Source organism: Rhamphochromis sp. 'chilingali', assembly GCF_963969265.1.
Source record: "Rhamphochromis sp. 'chilingali' genome assembly, chromosome: 19".
Taxonomy (NCBI): Eukaryota; Metazoa; Chordata; class Actinopteri; order Cichliformes; family Cichlidae; genus Rhamphochromis; species Rhamphochromis sp. 'chilingali'.
Genome location: NC_137946.1, coordinates 21,776,316 through 21,792,488, shown reverse-complemented (window position 1 = coordinate 21,792,488; position 16,173 = coordinate 21,776,316). Strand labels below are relative to the sequence as shown.

The 16,173-nt window shown below is 39.6% G+C and overlaps 1 protein-coding gene and 1 long non-coding RNA gene across 2 annotated transcripts in view; one reads left to right on the top strand and one right to left on the bottom strand.

The window, feature by feature from the left end:
* The window catches only part of LOC308387585, a 73,751-nt gene that overhangs the window by 17,050 nt on the left and 40,528 nt on the right, over positions 1-16,173 (bottom strand). The gene's annotated exons all lie outside the window — the stretch shown is intronic.
* Positions 11,428-16,173, top strand: part of kctd16b (potassium channel tetramerization domain containing 16b) — an 87,403-nt gene continuing 82,657 nt past the window's right edge. Inside the window, exon 1 of the mRNA XM_080867741.1 lies at positions 11,428-12,597. Within this exon, the coding sequence (XP_080723867.1) occupies positions 11,760-12,597 (838 nt within the window). The 5' untranslated portion in view covers positions 11,428-11,759. The remainder of the gene's footprint in view (positions 12,598-16,173) is intronic.

Below are 16,173 nucleotides of genomic sequence, written 5' to 3'. Positions count from 1 at the left end.
AATTCATTTCCTCCCGCCCTATATGACTGCTGCACAGATCATAAATTAGTAGGCATCTGGTTCGCTGGAGCAGCTTTCTCCATTCTATGAGTTAGCTACACAAGCACTAAAATGACAATAGAAGACTTGAAGAGTTTGAGAAGTTTATTCCGAAATGAGATTTTTACCCTCTTGAGGTTTTTAAAAAAGAGAGTTAGTCAGCACGAATTATCTTCAATATAATATGTAATAATATGATGTCTTCTGTGATATACCAATGAAGTATGAGGTTAGCTCTCAATGCTTTCTTGATCTGTATTACACACATGCAAGGTAGCTATGGTTCAATGTAAACCTTTGTTTGCAAAATGAGAGATAAGAATTGAAGCATTTTAATGTGTAGTGTGGACTTTTGCCAGCTTTTTTCCTTCCTGTCTCTGGTTGGCATACAGGGACAGCACCATTCGACCCACGAGTGTTCTACCTGTCAAAACAGATTTAGGAGCTTCTAAAATAAACCTCATATTATGAATAGCTGCATGGCTTTGGTTCTCCTTCTTATTTCTATGCTTCCCTCACAGACATCCTTCCAAGTTTTACTTGGAGTAAGTTTTACTTAGCATGATGATTCCATTCACTTTGAGATATGATGAACATATATTATTTTTAGCCCAGTGAGCTGATGCTGAGATGCATGTGTTTCTTTTTATATGAATGCAGCTTAAAGGAGAGACGTCGGTATTTGAATGTTGTTCACTGTCTTGCCCTTTATTGCCATGAATTCCCAGTTACCACAGTTACTCACATGGGATTTGGTAATGAAGTTTATGGTGAAAAGTTTATGACCAGTGGCTTTGGATCTGGAGATAGTAGGTCATCTATTAATTGGAAGGTCAGTGGTCAATTCCTCGGCTCCTCTGGCCTACATTTCAAAGTCTCCTTTGTCGAGATACTGAATCCCAAGTCAATAATCAGTATATCTGGGATATATTTGCAAATGTGTGAATGTTATTTGTTGCTTAAAAGTGCTTAAAAGCACTTCAAGTGCTCAGTATGAATAGTAGTAAAGTACAAGTACCACTTCATATACCATGATAGCTAACCTTTCAGACCTTTCTTTCCTTCAAACGCATCAGTGTCATTTAGGAGAAATAACAGCTACATGTCTCTTTCATTACATGCATCACAGTATTATAATTACTGCCAATGGAATAATAAATATGTGTCCCATAATGAGAGATTTCTCTCTGTGTGACTGTTGACTTTCAGCAGGAGGAGAGATAAAAACACTGGCTCATTCTGAGGGACGGACACAAAAACCTGAGCCTTACTATTTTTGTCTTCAATGCTAATAAGCACCAACTGGACTGGTAATATCTTAATGAGATTTCACATCATTAATGAACAAAAAAAAACAAAGTATGAAAGCCAGAATTATAAGCCAGAAACAATCAGCGTGGTCTGTGCTTTAACAGCAGAACGAGATAAGAACATGAAATTAATAAAGTTGTACTGCAACTCCTGCCTTCCACAGAGAGTGAACTGCATTGTAAACTGCGTCTAAAGCTGCAATCGTTCCCAAGATTTGTAATTCTTGTTGACTTGTTCTGTGTGTGGGGTGACTCCCCACTGGATGTTCTGTCTTTCTGAGGAAATTATTGATGGCAGAAGCGAACTGAGACCCACATCTTCTACTAACTGTCACCTTCATTTTCTCACACACAGAAATGATTCATTTTCACTGTGTCTGCTGAGGGCTTCATACACTACTTGAATGCTTCTTTGCCCATTCTACTGTAATATTGAACTGCATCCAAGTTACATAGTGCTGGATTGGATATAAAGACAAATGAAACACATTTAAAGCATCAAAGCATGAACAGCTGAAGAGCAAAATTGGATGCTATACCTTTAAAGGGGTTTTACAGTTCAAAGGACTTGTGGAGATTTGGCCCTATCAAGAGATTTGTCACACACTGAGGACCTGTGGAAACCACCCTTTAATCCCAAGAGTCTGTAAGCAGGAGCGAGAGAGAGATTGTGATGTAACACACAGACACACACTCTCTTACACACAGGGAGAGGCAAATATACACACCACACCAGTACACCAGCAGGGCTAGCTACCCCTCCACAGTGTTCCCATGGCCTTTGTGCTGGCAGAGAGAGAGAGAGCGGATGCTTAGCAACATCTCATCTGCATGGTTTGCCAAATCAACAGGGTCAACATCCCTTTAGGCTTGGAGAACTCTGCTGTGCTGTGCAAGGAGCTGCCTCAGACATGCAGAGCCTGGTGCAGATGTGGGAAGATTCTCCTCATTGCAGATATCTCTCGTAAGCTGCTTGGTATCAGTATTCACCTTCAGGATATATTCTTCTTAAAACAGAGAAAATGTTGCCATTGTGATCACTGACCATTTGCTTCTATTTTCCACTGTTTCTGTTGTTTCAGATTTTTTTGATTTGATTTTTTTTGTCAACGCTTTGTTATGCACACTGCTGCCTGTATTAAGAAATATGGACTTTACTGTATGTAACTTTCTCCTGAATATCCTTTGTAATTTCCTTGGATGTACAGTACATGGCATCAACCTGACTGCATGGCTGCTCTGTACATTTTACTAAAGCTCATCTGTGTCTGATGTAATCCACATAGGAAGATGAGTCAATATGCACTTACACACAGTCTGACTCAATGGATTTTTTTTTCTTCTTTAACAAATGAACAGAGATTTCTTCCTTCACTGTGGAGCTGTCAGATCCTCCACCCCCTCCCATCCTTTCACTACACCCACAACTTGATCCTGGCCAACTGCTTTCTGAGTCGCACATGGTGCAAATTGAATCAAGCGCCAGCTACTGTAAGATACACTGAAAACCTCCTGGTGTTAACACTGCATAGAAGTTTGATTATCTCTTCATGTGCAAAGTTTCTACATTTGTTCCAAGAAGTGAAAAAGAACTTTAGGAGAAAGGTCTGGCTACTATTTTCATTTTTAACAGCAATACTCCTTATTCTAAACGTATTCTAAACCGAACTTATTAATAAATTAATAAGTTCAGTTATATTTCTACAGTCAGTTATGATCAGACTGCCTTAAGCACATCTTGTGAAAAGGAAAACAGAAATCTGTCTGATACAGTATCCCTGAAGTTAAAACTTGGGAGGGTATTGTAACTGAGAAATTTATTGGACATGTTTAAATATCTGATCGTTGTTAATATTTCATATATATATATATGAGATTAGTTTTTTTGTAGATACATTGTATTATATATATATATATATATATATATATATATATATATATATATATATATATATATATATATATATATATATATATATATATATATATATATATATATATATATATATATATATACGCTGCGCCTTAGATAGAGCGCTGACCTGAACATAGTGTATCTCTCCTCTTGGCCAACTTGGTTTGGCTCTAGTTCATCTTGGGGAATACGCTGACAAGGTAAAAATTTTAGAAGGTGGTTGGATGGTGAATTCATGGATGGATGGATTGTTTATCACTTTTTGTGAAGCATATAGTTAGCTTGTCTACTTGTGTACTATGTAACATTCTAACACAGTCCCCCTTAACAGTTAGAGGAAAACACACCGATTCTAATGAGTGAAAATCACAAATAATGGAAGGTAAGTGTTGCGCTCCAAACTGTGACGCAGTCTTGTAATTCTTTTGTATCTCATCTTGTTCTCTGTGGAAGCCACAGTACATGAGATAGGAGCCTTGAATACAGCAAAAGATCGTAGACCTCTAAAAAACGAGGCCTTCAACATAAATATATTTATGCAATGACAGCACAAACCAAACTTTCAAAAAAGCTAAAAAACTAACAAACAAAAAAAAACCCTAAAATACTTAGAAAAGCAGCAGGACACCTAAATTAAAACTATGGATCAAAATCTAAATTGGAAATACTCATTTGCATCTGTGAGACACCGAATGCAATAATAAATACCATCTATCATTTAAGAGTTTGAAATACAATGTATCTACAAAAAAACTAATCTCATAGCACATGTATGAAATAAACAAAGAAATGCAGATGCAATAATACCTATATATTCATAATATAAGTTATTAATATTATTATTAAAATGTAAACACTGGTCTAGAAGAAACCACACAAGTGAATTCTTGCTGGAACAATATGCAGTGTATACTCTCCTGATATCTAAACAGCCAATCCCCTGGAAGTAACTCAATGCATTTAGTCACGTAGGCATGGTAAAAACAACCCGCTGAAGCTCAAACCAAGCATCAGAATAAGGATGAAAGATCATTTAAGTCATTTTGAACATTGTTTGTGCCAGACGAGCAGGTCTGAGTGTATCAGAAACTGGTGATCTACTGGGGTTTACCTACAAAACCATCTCTAGGGCTCACAGTGAGCAGTCCAAGAGAAAAGAAACAGAGCAAATATCCAGTGAGTGGCAGTTCTCTGAGTGAAAATGCATCGTGTTAGAGATTAGAGGAAAATGGCCACACTGCTCCGAGTTGATGGGAAGTAATTCAGCAACCAAAAGGTATGCAGACGAACATCTCTGAATGCACAACCTTGAAGCAGATGGGCCACATTGGATGCCATTCCTGTCAGCTAAGAACAGGAAACTGAGGCTATAATGCACACTGGCTCACCAACATTGTTCTGTATGGATGTCACAGAGGATTGGAAAAACATTGCCTGGTCAGATGGTCTCGATTTATATGACATTCAGGTGGTAAGATGAGAATTTGGTGCCAGCAAAACCAAAGCATGGATCCATCTTGCTTTGTATCAATGATTCAGGCTTGTGATCTTTTCTTAACACACTCTGGGCCTCTCAGTAGCAACTGTGCACCATTTATGCCACAGCTTATCTGAGTATTGTTCTTAAACACGTCCCTCCCTTTATGTCCACAACATGCTCTTTTTCTAATGGCTGCTTCGAAGCTCATCTCATCTCAAAGTGATTTCTTGACTGTGACGATAAGTTAACTGTACTCAAACGATCTACACACTCACCAGCAACTGTGTGATACTATCATGTTGATATGGACCAAGGCATCTTGTTGAATTGATGCCATGGACAATCAAAGCAGTTCTGAAGGCAGAATTGGGGTTAAACCTGGTATTAGCAAGTTGTTTGTAACAAAGTGTGTTCCCATTGAGTAGATTTCAAGCTAAAACCCAAAACAATTATGTAAACACTGAACATCACACAGGATGTGTGTCAACTGGGTGTATAGAACAAACACAGGAAACTATTATAGAAATGTTCTTGATCAGATCTTAATTTAGCAGTAAGACCTACAGTCATCTCTGTGCAGATACACTCGTACAAAGCCTTGGCTCAGTCGGTTGCATCTAAAATATCTTTGGATCTTAGATTTTGATGCTCTGTTTAGACTTGGCTGCAAGGATCCACCCGCTTCCTTGATGCCTTCTCCTGTACAAAAAGTAGTGCAGCACACACACACACACACACACACACACACACACACACACACACACACACACACACACACACACACACACACGCACACACACACACACACACACACACAAGACACCTGCAGCGTCAATGTTAGTGAGTGGGATGACAGCTCTGCTGCTATGTTGCTGGCCAAAAGACAAGCTGAGGCGTTCAACTTCCCAGCTCTCTGTGGTGTCTTGCAGTCCTCTTCTAATTCTGGCTCCAGAAGTTGCTCGTCTGTCCCTCACCAAGCCACTCTGCTCTGGCTGCCAGAGCCCTTAATGTTTAGTGGGCTTCCTGGTAACTAGCCATGTCTCCAGGGAGAGCAGTGGGCCTAGTTTAGCAGGGAATAGCTTCATGGCCTTGTGCAGAGAGTGGATAAGGAGAGGTTTTCAAGAGTAGAGCAACAAAGTGACACAAACCAAGACCAAAGTCATTTTTAACCTGCTGAAATGAATAATACTAAAAAAAAAACCCATGTTGCTGAAATTATATTGCTCCATTGGCAAGAGGATATAAAACTGTCAAAATTCATAGACATGCCCTCAATTTGTCAGTCTTGACATTTTGAACCACAGAGGATTACTCTCTGCTCAAGATTGTTTGTGGGTCACATTACTGACATTGTATTATGAGATATGATGATTGTGTCAAACAGTTCAATCTACTTCTTCAGTGCAACTGACTCCCACATTAGATCTGTTTGTTGGAACCAGCTAAAAATATCTTGTTTAGATACCAAATCTGGGGCATCGGGACTTGTTACCGACTCCCACAAGGACTTCATTGAATTGATGTTTGAAGATTGATATCAGAGAGACAAAATATTCCTTAACGATAATGAGTCCATTAGTGTACTTCTAAAACAAGCCAAAAAATTGCTCAGCAATGTTTAAAGGCACATTTGAGAATGATGACTCATTGCTGTCCTAGCAGCAGGTGTTGGAGAGTAAACACTTTCAGGACAGAGTTCAGTCAGCCTGCATGGATCATCTAATTGAGTCGGAGTATCAGGAAGTTATTGTTTTTTGGTTTTGTGTATGAATAAATAAAAACAATAATGAAACAAAGATCTTTATAATTCAATTAACTAAAATAGAGCCTTCCCTTTTTCAGACTGTTACAATTGTGGACCATGGTTTTAAATTAAACAAACAAAAGGAAAAAAAGAGTTTTCCACTTTAGATGATTTAGTATTGATAAGCTGTATAACAACTTTTTAAAAATCTGAACTATTAATAGGGACAAAAGTGTTTTAGTCTGTTTAATGCAGTGTTTCGCCACAGGGTGATTGTCAACATCAAAATAAAAGGTTTTTGCAATTAGCAGGCTCTTAATTTCTGCCATTCCACCTTCTGGTCATATGCAAAATAGAAGCCACCAGCTGTATTTTTTCACATTTCCCACACATTTACATACATACACGGATCAATATGACCACCTGCCTAATATTGTGTTGGTCCTCCTTTTCCTGCCAAAACAGCCCTGACCTGATGAGGAATGGACTTCACTAGACCCCTGGAGGTCTGCTGTGGCATCCTGTAAGTTACGAGGTGGGCAACTTACAGGATGCCATGGATTCGAGTTGTTTGTCCAGCATGTCCCATGGATGCTTAAGTAAATTGAGATCTGGGGAATTTGGAGGTCACGATATTAGCTAAAACTCATTGTTGTGCTCATCAAACAATTCCTGAAGCATGTTATCTTTGTGGCAGTGCACAAATCCTGCTGAAAGATGTCACGAGCATCAGGGAATACGGGTGTACATGGTCTGAGACAATTGTCCAGCCAATACAATTTGGCCCTTGTCAAACTCGCCAAAGTCCTTATGCTTGCCCCGTGGGGACAAAAGGTTTACTTGCTCCCTCATGCATCCCACCAACTACCAGCTGCCATGATGAAGAGGTAATCATTGCTATTCACTTCACCTGTGTGTGGTCAGACTTTTATGACTAATCGGTTTAGTTTTTAAGAAAATCATTCATGCACACACAGACACAGCCACGTCTCACCTCAGAGGACATTAGCTTCCATATAGTATAATCCACTTAACCTAACTCTAACCCTATCCACAATCTGATTAACTCTTAATCTAACCTTAAACTGAATGTTAACCCTAAAAATTACATATGCCATAGAACCTGATTTTACTTGTCATTAAAGTGAAGTCAGGCTATTGCAATGTGACTGCACAGATTTATTTGCCCACATCATTAGTCATACAAGCAAAACTGCACACATTGCTCTCAGGCCCTTTAATTTCACAGTGATTCAATAAACTTGATGGCTCCCTATTGGTAGCAACGATTAATTCAAAAATGATGCTAACACTAAAATGTTTTAAAGAACACCAATAATCACTTTCCTCGTGTATCTGACTGAAATGACTGCTCTCTTGCAGAATTCCGTGCTAACATGCTTGAGTTTTTTCCTAGTGAAATTTTGCAAATAATAAATAGCTGTCTATACATAAATAAAAAAAAAAAAGTTAAAGTACACGTTGAGAGATAACTAAGGTTTTCATAGAAACTCTTGGTAAATACTCATCCTCTCTGAGTCGGCTGAATTTATGCATTGAATGTCTGCCTGCTGTACTTGCAGATTTCCCATCTAAGGCCTGGCATCATTCGGTGTGGCTGTAATGAGAGATGGAAGTGGGAGTAGTATGCTGTTTATTTCAACCATCTGTGACTGGCCTGAAAATTTCCCTTTAATAGTTTTCTCTGCACTGCACAGGAAGAAAATAACTGTGCTGCCAGTTGATCTGTATCAAGGAAGAGGAGTGCTCACCAAGTCGCTTTCTTTTTCAAGTGAAAAATTAAAAATCTCTGTGATATAATGTTTCTCTCTGAAAAACCATAAATTATTAATGTTGCCGCTGTGCTCGCAGAGTGAATGTTTGTGTATATTTTTAATTTGTTAATGTGAAACTAAAATGATTTTAAAAACATGGAGAGCAAGGACATAATTTGGAAATTGCAACTACTGCACAAGCATGTTTTATGAAAACCCAGTAAGTTTGACATTATAACCCTAACAGAATAACTCAGAATCCTGCAAAAGACAATTTCCAAAAACTGATTTTCTGGACTTAAATGAAATAAATTATTTGAAATAATTCAAACCTATGTTGATACTGTACATTGTGACCGGAAATGCAGGCACGGTGCACAAACCATAGATGAATGTGTCTGGTGACGGTCTTGCTGTGTGTTTCGGAAGACTACACCAGTGAATCCAGGGCTCTTTGGGGACAAAGAAAGCTAAGGTGAAATTAATTTTGTCAGCACAAGCAGGTTCAACTCCTTACAGGTGGTCAATCGTCTGCTCTTTAAATAGCACCACAGTGGGGAGTGTTGTAGTGCCCACATGTATTTATGAAGACGCAGCCGACATGGCCTACTTCTGGGTGACTGCTGATGTCCCAGCTGGGCACACCTCCTCTCTTTCTACGTGTGTGTATGTGTGTCTGTTTGCATGATTGTACTTTATAGGAATTTTTGTGCGACTTTACAGCTAAATTGATAGTAAACCTGGTGACTTAATTCTCAAGCGATAAAACCAAAAAATAAAAATAAAAAACCCAAATAGTCACTTTTTTCTCTCTAAGAATTTCATTTCCAGTAATTTTTGTGCAAAACCTGTGAGGTGTGGGTGTTGTGTTAAAGCAAAATTAAAAGTTTAAAAGTGCTTTTAAAAAACCCACATGACACCGCATCCCGTAGAAAGGCATTAATAGCACTAAAAGCACTGAATGCAGGATGAGATTGTGCATTAATACCAAATGAAAGAGAATCAATTCCAGTATAAATGTTTTAGTGACTTTACTTTTTTAATTTATCTGCTGCATTTGATTGCCTCTGTGGCTATGTTGCTTTAAGCTACAGTTAAAATGGATGAAAATTAGAATTAGCACTGAAATAGAAAAGTAATGGCATCATTTTCTCAGTGGTAGGGCGGACACAACAGTTAAGCAATATGCCTGGAAATGCAGTTTTTCTTACAGCAGGGTTGGTTAAAAGTGGACAGATGAGCTCCAAAGGAAAATAAAAGGCTGCTGAAGGCATTAGGTCGTAAATCAATCAACCAATCAATAAAATACAAAAATGATTTGGACTTTCTGAGATCCAGCAGACTACATCATTCTCACCCAGACTTCTTATATACAAGTCCCTCTTTGGTTCTGCAACACTTTCACCATGCAGTAACTGAATTCTGTATAATGGTCATGTATAGTGCCGACTACTTTTGTCCCCATGACATAAAAATTTGATTGGAAAAAAAAGAGAAAAAAGATCCCTCTTTGTAAAACTTCCCCAGAAACAGAAAAGTGACAATCCAAGCCTTGGAATGTCTGTCCGGAAACTTTGCAAATGCAAATGAAAAACTAGCGCAGCATGCATAAATGCATTCATTTACACTAACTGTAAACCAAAAACCTTTCACCCACTAATTCCATCACCTCTCTGTGCGAGGATATGTCCATGGCACTGAAAAAGGAACTTGGGAGGGAAAACATAGGGAGGCGCTGTTGTTCATTTTACAAAGCAAATGCTGAAGGCTCACACAATTCTTCAATTCAAATGTGCTTTTTTTTTTTCTTTTTTCGCAAGCGTTTATCTGAATTTTGAATGTAGGTATTTGGACTTTGGATTTCAATTTGTAAAACAGTTCTAAAGTGGAAACTGCAAATATGTTGCACGACAGTAACGCACTATGGTAAAAATAAACGTGTCCTGTAATGATGTATTTAAACTAAATGCCATGCAAATGGATTCAAGCTGCGGGTCAAATTACAGCATTGTGCTCTCGTTATAATAATGGCACAGCGATGGATGGAACATTTCTTCCTCTATGCACTGTAAGCGGCTGGGAAATCTTAAAAAATATATATTTTTCATTGCAGCTCCTTAACCTACGACAGCACCAGTTTCCCCACATTTGCATACAGCGGTGCTAGTATTACAAATGGCATAGGCTAATATAGCAAACTTTAGTGTGCTGTATATTCAAATAGGGACAAATGATTTTTGCTCACATGCGGGGTTTACTTACACAGATGCCTGCGTTTGCATGCGGGTACATGTAGGAGAGAAGGGGCAACACTGAAGACACCACCCAACTCTGTAGGGGAAGGGAGGCGGTACAAGTGTATGCGAAGGAGAGTGAGGAGAGTGTATGTTAGGGTGTGTGTGCTGAGGGAGGGGGGAAGGGGCTGAGGGAGAGAGAGAGAAAGAGAAACACACAGAGAGAGAGAGAGAGAGAGAGAGAGAGAGAGAGAGAGAGAGAGATGCTCGTTTCAGTACCGCGGACAGTTCCCGGTAATGCAGCCAACAGTGGTTCGGTCCTTTCTACTGCTTTAAAGAAAGAAAAAGAAATCCAAACGGAGGTTTTAACACCTCTTCAGGACATAAAAAAAGAAAAGAAAAAGAGTCGTATATGGGTTTTATTGTGTGTGTGTTTTTTTAATGAATAGGAGGGTACTTTAAATCAGCGCGCACCAGGCGACATGTCTGGATGTTGTGACAAGCTACAGACAAAATGATTAGAGGACTGTGTTTGCAATCTCTGCGAGGTTTCTCGTCACTGAAAGGCTTTTTTCCTCCTCCTGTCAGTCTCTACAACCTTCAAAATCGTCTGCTCTTGAAAGGAAGTTAAAGAAAAAAAAAACAACAAAACAAAAAGAGAAAAGTGACAGCGTCGCATTTGCACCTTTTTCATTTCTGGCTAGATTCTAAAATAAGTTGTTCGACTTTTTTTCTGGTTACGTGCGTTTGTGGAAAAGGACATATTCCTATTGGATGTTACTTTCAAAAACTAAAAAGGCAAGCAAGGCAAGTGCTTCCCCCCCTCCATCCGGTCAAATAGCCTTCTTCCAGCACTCACTGGTTTTCCATGTAGGCTAATGCTCTTTTCCCAGAGGCGAAGGGAGTCCCACAACCACTAATGCAGTCAGCTTTTTGATGCGCCAGAATACACTCATCCTCTCTTACAACGACGATTCTTTACTCCATTCAAGTTGCTCTTTTCAGTTTTGCCGTCGAGACTACGAAGTGACATCTTCCTCTCCATTTTCGACAACTGTTAAAGACTGGTAGGTGATAATGGCAATGCAGCCATGAAAAATGCTCATTCGGATCGCTGTGAGATGAAGTTGGAGGTCCTGCGTCAAAATAACAGGGGGCTCAGCTCGGGCAACTTTTGACACGGACCCATCGCTTTTTTCTTTCTTTCTTTCTTTTTTGAGACTTGTGGTTGAAAGAGGTGTGTAGCCTGCTTGGAGCTGTTCATGACGGAAACGATGGCGCTGAGTCTAAACTGCAGGACTAATCCCAAAGAGCAGGCATCAGTTCAGAACAGTTTCCCAGATGTTGTTGAATTAAACGTCGGGGGACAGGTTTATTACACGCGTCACTCAACTTTGGTAAGCACCCCGAATTCGCTGCTCGGTAAGCTATTTTCTTCTAAAAAAGACGCATCTAACGACTTAGCAAGAGACCCCAAGGGTCGATATTTCATTGACAGAGATGGCTTTTTATTCCGGTACGTGTTGGACTACCTCCGGGATAAGCAAGTTGTCCTCCCGGACCACTTCCCGGAAAAAGGGAGGCTCAGAAAAGAGGCTGAATACTTCCAGCTGCCCGACCTGGTGAAGCTGCTGACCCCTGAGGATATCAAGCAAAGCCCGGACGACTACTTCCACAGCGACTATGAAGATGGGTCCCAGGGTAGCGACCACCGGCAGTGCCCGCCACCCTCTCTCGTTCCCGCGGACAGAAAGAGCGGGTTCATCACTGTGGGGTATCGAGGGTCGTGCACCATGGGCCGTGAGAGTCAGAGTGACGCCAAGTTCAGGAGGGTACCTCGGATACTAATATGCGGCAGGGTAGCCCTTGCCAAAGAAGTGTTTGGGGAGACGCTGAACGAGAGCAGGGACCCGGACAGGACCCCGGATCGGTACACCTCCCGGTTTTACCTCAAGTTCAAGCACCTGGAGAGAGCTTTTGACATGCTGTCGGAGTGTGGTTTCCAAATGGTGGCCTGCAACTCGTCAGTCACAGCTTCGTTCGTCAACCAGCACACAGAGGACAAGATCTGGTCCAGCTACACAGAATACGTTTTCTACCGTAAGTCACAGTGGTGCTTTAGTGAACGAAAGGTCACCGTTTGCAGGCGTGCACGCACACGCAAACTTGGAACGCCGCTAGAAGGCGCACATGGGTTGTCAGCTGGCGTGAGGGGAATATCTAGCTCTGGGGATGGGTGGGCCTTCCTAGCTGTGGACTCTTTTGACTGGTGTGAGCGTGCCAGTCACTTTATAGTGGGTGGTGAGATCCGATTGTCTGTATGGCAGTGCTCTTACACCTGACTTCTGCCAGCAGATTTGCTCGTTGACCAGCAGCCTGGAAGATTTCCACGATAAAGAACCATTATATATAAATTCCTTGCATGGATTCCACATTTCTGTGCCCTGTAGGTAGCCTGGATCTTCCTCTTTAAATGCAAGCACAGCTGCAGAGTCAGGTTTGCATTCTCAGTTGAAGTTTGTGGAGCGAAACCCATTAGAGATCATTTCCTGTAATTGAGGTTAAGCAAAGGTTTTCCACTTCTCCCTGGAAGCAGTGAAAGCTTCGCAGCTAACACATGATTGACAGGCTAGTCTGTGTTCCGATTCTGGCGTGTTCAAATCTATTACAGCATGCTGCAGCCTTCAGTGGGCTCTTATATTTCAAACGATTTAACCAGATTTTAAACATTTCACAACCATCTGAGCCAAGGCAGTTGTGAGAGCAGTGATTCATCAATGCTTGCCATTTCTTATCATGGTACAATTTGCTATTCCACCTCCTCTCTGCTTTTATCCAGCCCATCTTTTCAACTTCTTGCATTCCCTCATAGCTTTTGCTACTGCTTTCCTTCCATTTTTCCATCTTTGCTGCTCAGTAGCTGCTGGCAGAGTGGTAGTAAAGAAGATGTCATCATGACTGTTATACTGGCTCTCATAAGATTTTACGAGGCAACAAAAACATCCATATTTTTTAATCTGAGAGTATATAATTGATGACAAATGTCATACTGATACTCTGGATGTGCTTAAGTTTTCAGTACCTGACTACTTAGATGGCAAAGCTTTTGTCACACAACCCCTGAAATGGTAGCAGGGGGGCATTTTTAAGAAACCAAGAACAATTCTGGAAATAAAAAGGCCTCAGATTTGATTTGACATAAGATAAAACCAAGTCACTCAACTACCTCACTGCATTTGATCAGGAATTATATCATAGCATTATGAGTACATGTAGACTATGGGATCCTATACTGCTCATAGTTACCATCCCGTTCAGTTTCTTAATGTGGAAACAATGTTTGGTTCATAGGTTTTTTGGAAAATGGCACATTTTGTTTTAAATTTTGCCACTGTACACCTAAACAGAGTGTTTTAAATAAAAAAATCAGTTTGTTGGTTATTGGATGGATATTTCAAAGGATTTTATTTCAGTCAAGGAGAAATAGTCCTGCAGTCATGCACTTTACTTGTCTTCTGTGGTCTTTCTATGCACCAGATTGTTGATTTTGCCACTCTTAAAGTTTTTCCTATCTCCCTCATAGCTCTATTTGGGGTTTCCAGTTTAATGATGGCCTCCTTTATTTGCATTGACATCTCTGGGCATCTCATCTTGAGATGTCAGAGAAAAGCTGAAACTGCAAATTACAAGTTCAACGCTTGGAATCAACTCAACATGTTTTATATGCATAATTTTGCCATGAAATAATAAGGGAAGAGACCTCATTTGGCCATAAAACGTCTTGTGATTCAATTCAGATTACTTCTGAGCGTCTGAAAAGGACTATGTATAAAAATGGCTGCAAGTCCTAAAAAATGATTGCACTTCTTTTATGAAACTTTTTTGAGTTAAAGCTGAAAGTCTGCAGTTCAATCACATATTGACTATTTCAATTAAAACTGTGCTGGTCTATATGTGCAACTGAATGTATCAACAGTTTTATATTAAATTTAAGTCTTGTCACATAAGCAAGGTACAGAGGACAGCATCGTGAATATAGATGCAAATAAAACATTTTAAAGCTGACAGCAGTGTTGTGCCAGATATCGTCACGTAAAAAAATAAAGGAGAATATGTTTCAGTGTTGTCAAAAAAGGTTACAGTTCTAAAAAATAAGAGTTGTGACCCGACTTATCTCCCAGGTAACACTCGTAATGCTGCAATCTCTCGGTTTAGTATTTTGTGAATACGTGTTCATTTTGCCGATAATTACATTATATTCTATGCAGAGTTCTGACTGGCATCCTTTTTATCCCAGCAGAAAAAGAAAACAGTGCAAATCAGCTTGTCTGTTGCAGTTTTTAGCAGCAGCCATGTTCTAAATTCCTATTCCATCCTCATTCCCAAAACATTTGTAATTACATAGCAGACCGTTCTCCTACTTTAAAGAACTGCAATAAAGCATTGGACACTGTTTTATATTCATAAGATTTTGTATTTCAAAAGGTAGGCATCTAACCCAGTTTTTTAGCACCACTGGCTTTGTTGTCTCATCTCAATGCCCAATCCTCCAGATGTTTGGCAAGCGAAAAGAGTTCTGAGCTAATCTGCACAAATTTTTACATATAACATTACATTCTAAAACGCTTATTTTTTAACATGTTCATACAATAAAATAAGGCCTTTATTAAATATTACAATAATCTTTTTTTGTGCATCAACAAACTTGTCATTGCCCCCAAACTTATGGACCTGACTGTTTTGCCTTTGTCCAGAACTATGGAGAATTTTAAATCAAACATTCAAGGTGCGATTGAAATGCAGACGTTCATATTTAATTCAAGGGGTTTAACTAAAGTTTTGTTTTTAGTGTTTAGGGTTTATAGTAATTGGTACACATAGTCCAACATTTTCAGAGGCTTGAAAGTAACTGGACACACTAACATCTTTCAGAAATTTTTAAATGAGTGCCTGATGTTTAGAATCCAGGGACATAACAAGATACTGTGTTTTGTCCCTTGAGATGCTCTGCTAGGGCTTTACCATCAGCTGAGACTTGTTTGTGGGTCTTTGCACTTGGTTTTGTATTTACTAACTGAGAAACATGCTTTAATGGGTTGAGATCAGGTGACTGACTTGGCCATTGCATTGAGAAACCCTTGGGTTGCTTTTACAGTATGCTTTGGGTCATTATCCATTTGTACTGCAAAGTGCTGCGCTGTTAGTGTTGCAGCATTTGGCTGAATCTGAGGACAGTATAACACCGTACACTTCACAATTCATCCTTCTATTTGTATGAGGAGTCACTTTATCAACAAACACTAATGGCAGCCTGTTTGACATGAGCTTTCTTTCCTTTTAGTTTTTTCTCCTCACATAATTCATTCTGCTATTTTTAATCTTGTCTGATCTTGTAGGTTGTTTTAGATATTCTCGACAAAGTCTAATCTGGCCTTCCTGTTATCAATTCTTTTAAAAAAATATCAAATTGTTGATTTGGCCCCCCTCTGTGAAAGGTTTATTTGGGGCTTTCTTCCTAACAAATATTGTCCTCTCTTGTGTACGTGTGTCCTCATGTCACACACATAAAACTGCTTGTCATTCAATTCTAGTATCTTCTGCATGTTGTGTCACTTGTTGATTAATTTGGAATGGTAAGTGGACTGATTCTTATGTAGCACTTTTCTACTTTGCCTG